Below are 5,000 nucleotides of genomic sequence, written 5' to 3'. Positions count from 1 at the left end.
TTTTCTATATTCTCTGCAGATCCAAATGATTTTAATCCTCGGATGGATGAAAAAGAATTTAAAAGTCCACATTTTCAGAGAGTTTATCAATATCTTAAGTTTTTAAAGAAAGGAGAAAACATGGACAACTTCACGTTTGTGCCTGGAAACATCGATAATAACCAAAGAACTTGCCTCGCACTGTTGCTCAGGTTGGTAAAGTAAAAGTATGTTAAGAACTTTAGAGTTATGCTCGCAGTTATGCAACCATTTCGTTAAACCTCAATCTACTTTGCTAAGCATTTAGCAGTTGACAGCAGTTAGGTATTGCACCCATAATTTTGATCGTTTCGTCAAGTCTGTAAACATTAATTAATGGGTATGTGGATACTACAATTCAGGGTCTTCTTCCTAGTGAGCTTCTAGTGCGTCCTTCATCTTCTTAAAATGAATGCATTGTTCTCCTGGTCCCAAATATGAGAACCCGGGGAAAAACAAGTGTGGTCTCTAAAGGCTTTTATTCCCTTTAGTCAAATTGCGAATACGCGATCATTTTTGGGGAAGAAGCCTAGACATCGAAATCTGCTTTTACCCTCCACGACGGAAAGAAGACACTAGGTAACCAGGCAATTAGAGAGATTCCGTTGTGACAAACATTAGGGAGCTTTAGCAAGAACAACGGCGACGGTAACGAGAACGTCACAAATTTGCATATTTAGAGAGCAAAAGCAATAGCTTTGCACTCTCTGCACGTGCATCTTTTCATTTTTGTTTATTTCTTGGCCGTCGTCAGAAAAACAACAACGTAAAATGACCAAATTTGAGGTTTTAGGGAGAACGTCAGCGCTTGAGGACACATTTTCATTTTCTGCCCTAAATTGGACGCCGTTCATACTAGTCTCGTTCATGATGGTTTACCACACCTTTGTCACATTAAAATTCTTAGAATAGTCGCGAAGTGATAACAATAACGCGAATTCACATTTAACGACGACGTTCTCGTTACCGTTGCCGTCGTCGATGCTAAAGCTCCCTATTATAGGGAGCTTAAGCACCCGACGTGAGTGAGCTGATTTCCAGTTTCCGTCCGTGGCTCAAGAACGCCTCGTGGTTAATCTCCCTAATTTCATTCAGTTCAGTACTTGTAAAACAGCACGGAATAATTCCAAAACGAGTGATAATGGAAAGATCCACGGATCAATGTATGTTACTCAAGTAAACTTTGATGTACCACAAGTTGACAGTGTGTGGAATAACCAAGGACTATGAATGATGGGGATGCTTAAAACCTTGTTGATGTCAGATAATTGGTCCCGATTGGGTTCGTATAAATCTGTCTTTGTATTATGAAAATGTACTCATATATTTCTTCTTCACAGTAACTGCGGCATTCCTGATCCGTCTTGGTCAGAAATTCGCCATTTTGTCAGTTTTCTAAACTCCCAGCTCAGAGACTGCGAAGAGAGTTTTTACTGTGACATGAAGCTGATGAGAGCAATTTTAGCGGGGCCCAATGTACTGAATCTTGAAGGTTTTCGCTCGTTTGTCGTACGCTTCATGATACAAATGTCAAGAGTAAGTAGCTTCTTATGGGAGAATCTTTTCTGGTGTCCTTGGTTATATTTTGTTCTTGTAACCTTCTGTGAGCAAACGCAAAGAAAGTATCGTCCGATGTACAAATAGTTCAAAACAGAACATAAGAGAACTTGTCAATTTTAAGCCTCTTAGCTTTGATAGGGAGCCAGTTATAAGCCATAAAAAACTTATACATGTACATTCTTGGGTGGCAAAAGAGCTAAAGATCCCATACATCCTTGCAAAATTTCGAATTTTTCAAAGCATCATTGCTCAGAGATTATTTGGAATGTCGCATTTAAATTTGATTCTTGGCTGACTAAGTAGAAAACGATAGCTTTGTGCTAATGAGGCAAAAATGTAAACAAAGATTCCCCTTTTCTCTCATGAATTTTTTGACACTACCAAAGAGCCTGATTGATTTAAAGTCAATTGAAGGTGTAATTCTCGCAGTTATGAACGCAATTTCAGTGATAGCGTGGAGAAGCCGGATGCCGGTGCTAACCAACTGAGCTATGAAGCCACTTCATAACTGCGAGGATCATAGCTTCACTTGATTTCATGTCCGCATTTCCTATTGCAACCTACGAGATCTAACTTTTAGGATTTTGCCACGCCATCCCTAACGGACGAGAACACAGTGATTTTTGCGAAAGATGATGCGGAACTTGAGAGACAAGAGATTGAACAGTTTAAACTCAGACGGAGCTGGGAAAGTAGGTGAGGAAATTGACTCTTGAAATACTATGTGCTTTAAATGATATTTAGCAAATAAACCCTCTCAGGCAGCAAGGATGTCGGCTGATGATGTCTGCGGCTGAGGCATTGTTTGAAAAATGAGTATTTGGCCGAGAAGCGAAGGACATTATCAGCCAACATACCAGCTAGCCAGAAGTGGATTGATTTATTTATGCCCCTCTCATTAATTTTCATATCGCGCAAAAAAACCCGCTCGTAAAAAGCCATTGTTGATCTAATAGCGCAGCGTTCAAAATTTGAGAGAAAAGAAAGCATGTCGATCTCAGGGGAAAAATCAAATCATTTTAATTGTCACTGCGAGTCGAAAACTCGAAAACAAGGATTTTTTTGCCTACTGGAAAAGAAATTTCATCCATGAAAGACAGAATATGCTAAGTCTGGATGACAGAGTTGTCAGTGTTTTCAAGTGCCGCTGGAATTGTTCTCTCCTTCGAACGGATGGTTTATTTTATACTTAGTAAACACAGTGTATTAAATTCTCTACTCTATAAAATGATTGAGTATAAGTTTGTGTAGGATTAAATCTCTACAGTCTGCTCATAACTTTGTTCACGTTCAAAGACGTTGACAGCATATTTTGCTGACTTTCATGCCATTATCAGTTTATTGTGTTGTTTCCTTTTCCACTATTTTAAATACGTTTACAATTTGAGTTCATTAGCAATTTGAAATTTAAAATACAGTAACAGTTACAATTTTGCGCTTGTAAGTGCACGAGTCTTAGTTACATAATCAAGTCACAAGAAGCAAAAATCATTGTTGTCTTGTAATTGCGCATTTAGTTTTCGCTTTAAGCGGCTGATGTAGATCGCTTCTTTAAGCTTAAGACAATGTCTAGTTTTGACTGAATCTACAATCTTGAAACAATCAACCGAACACTTGCGGTTATAACTAGGTGAACAGTTCAGGTGTTTGAATACATGAGAATTTTTGTCAGTCGAGAGATGCTCTTTTACCCTGGTTGCAAAGTGGCGTGACGTCTCGCCAATCTAACGGGAGTTGTACCCCGCACAAGTAAATTGATACACAACCATAGATTTTAATGCATCTGGAATAGGATCTTTGAAACTGAAAAAAAATCTTGATTTTGAAAGAAGAAAGAACAATTCTGATGTCTATATCTTTGCAATAAACGTCCAACAAGTCTTTTAGTTTTTTGCGTGTGACGGTAGAGAAATCACCCACAAATGGCAGTTTGAAGTATCGAATACCTGTAGTGTTTTTCCCAGTAGTAGAAGTGATGTTTTGAGTTGGTCTAAAAGAAAATTTGTTTTTATATCCCTCAATGATCTTACCTATAAGACCACTAGGAAAGGAGTTGCGTTGAAGAGTTATAGATAGTTGTTGAAGATCTTTTACCCGTCCAGTGGTGGTGTTGTTGATTTCAAAAATTCTGTCAACCAATGTGTAAGTCAGACCAACCTTATACCTGAAGCAGGTAAAACTAAGAGAATTTGTGAGAAGCCCAGTGTAAGTGCTCTTGTGATATACTGAAGTGATACAAGAAGCCCCCGAGTTATCCACCAGAACATCCAGGAAGGGGAGTTTACCATTGAGTTGAGTTTCAAAAGTAAACCTAATGTTAAGATGTATAGAGTTGAGATAACTTAAAAACTTCATCGTGTCCTGCTCATTGTGAAATGGGCAGAAAGTGTCATCAACTTATCTGCGGTAATATAGCAACTGAGAATCTTTGTAATTATCTATCCATCGCTCTTCATGATACCCCATAAATAAATTTGCGAGAATAGGTGCTAAGGGAGAACCCACAGCAACTCCATCACATTGATCATAGAAAAAAACCATTAAACAGAAAATGGGTTTGTGAAGTTGAAAAAGTAAACAATTCTTTAAGATTAGCCTTGTTAATAGGAAACTCAGGGTTGTGCTAAAAATGGTCTCTACGGCAAGGTCGATTGTCTCACTAAGTGGGATATTAGTGAAAAAGCTTTCAACGTCAAACGAGATCAAAAATTAGTTCTGGGATTGAATATTAGTGAATTCATTCACAAAAGAGAACGAGTCTTGTGTGGTATGTTTGCCAGAGGTACAAGGGCCCAAAATGGAAGCATGAATCATGCCGAAACATGTCTTTAAAAAGTTGTATCGTGAGCTTGAAATTTTTAGTTTTTAGTTTTGTAGCGTGTACTGAAGAAGCCCGAAGGGCGAAACGTTTACACGAGATTAAAATATACTAGACCTGTGAGAAGTTCGCCAGCGACTCATTTTTTCATTCTCCATATATATAAATATATATATGCAAGTTAAGAAGGTCTCTCGAGCCAACAGCACATTCCTGCCCCCCAGGAGGATCACAAATGGATTCACAGTCCAAGCCTCGGCGAAATGTAATTAATTAATGAAGTTTTGAAAGGACCAAGGACGGACAGCCCCTGGAAGACATTTTTGATTGGGAGAAAAACGTTTCATGCCCTGAGCAGGGTTTGAACCCACGTCCCCCTGATTACCGGTTGGGTGTGATCACCACTACACTATCAGAGCAACCATGCAATCTGGCCAATCTGAAAAGTGAATGGGAATTACGTGGTCATGCCGGGCCAATGTTTTTCCCCAACTAGATGACGCTGGATCAACCAGAACGATGATTCACAGGCGGACGAGAGAGAAGAGGACAATTTGTATGCAAGTTAAGAAGGTCTCCCGAGCCAACAGCGCATCCCTGCCCC

The 5,000-nt window shown here is 39.2% G+C and overlaps 1 protein-coding gene across 2 annotated transcripts in view; it reads left to right on the top strand.

The window, feature by feature from the left end:
- Positions 1-5,000, top strand: part of LOC138027547 (E3 ubiquitin-protein ligase rnf213-alpha-like) — a 198,357-nt gene that overhangs the window by 129,289 nt on the left and 64,068 nt on the right. For both annotated transcript variants that reach the window (XM_068875097.1, XM_068875094.1), the window contains exons 29-31: positions 20-191; positions 1,359-1,554; positions 2,159-2,274. In XM_068875097.1, the coding sequence (XP_068731198.1) occupies positions 20-191; positions 1,359-1,554; positions 2,159-2,274 (484 nt within the window). The remainder of the gene's footprint in view (positions 1-19; positions 192-1,358; positions 1,555-2,158; positions 2,275-5,000) is intronic.

This window comes from Montipora capricornis, chromosome 2, assembly GCF_036669925.1.
Source record: "Montipora capricornis isolate CH-2021 chromosome 2, ASM3666992v2, whole genome shotgun sequence".
In the NCBI taxonomy this organism is placed as follows: Eukaryota; Metazoa; Cnidaria; class Anthozoa; order Scleractinia; family Acroporidae; genus Montipora; species Montipora capricornis.
This window is presented reverse-complemented; position numbering and strand designations above follow the sequence as displayed.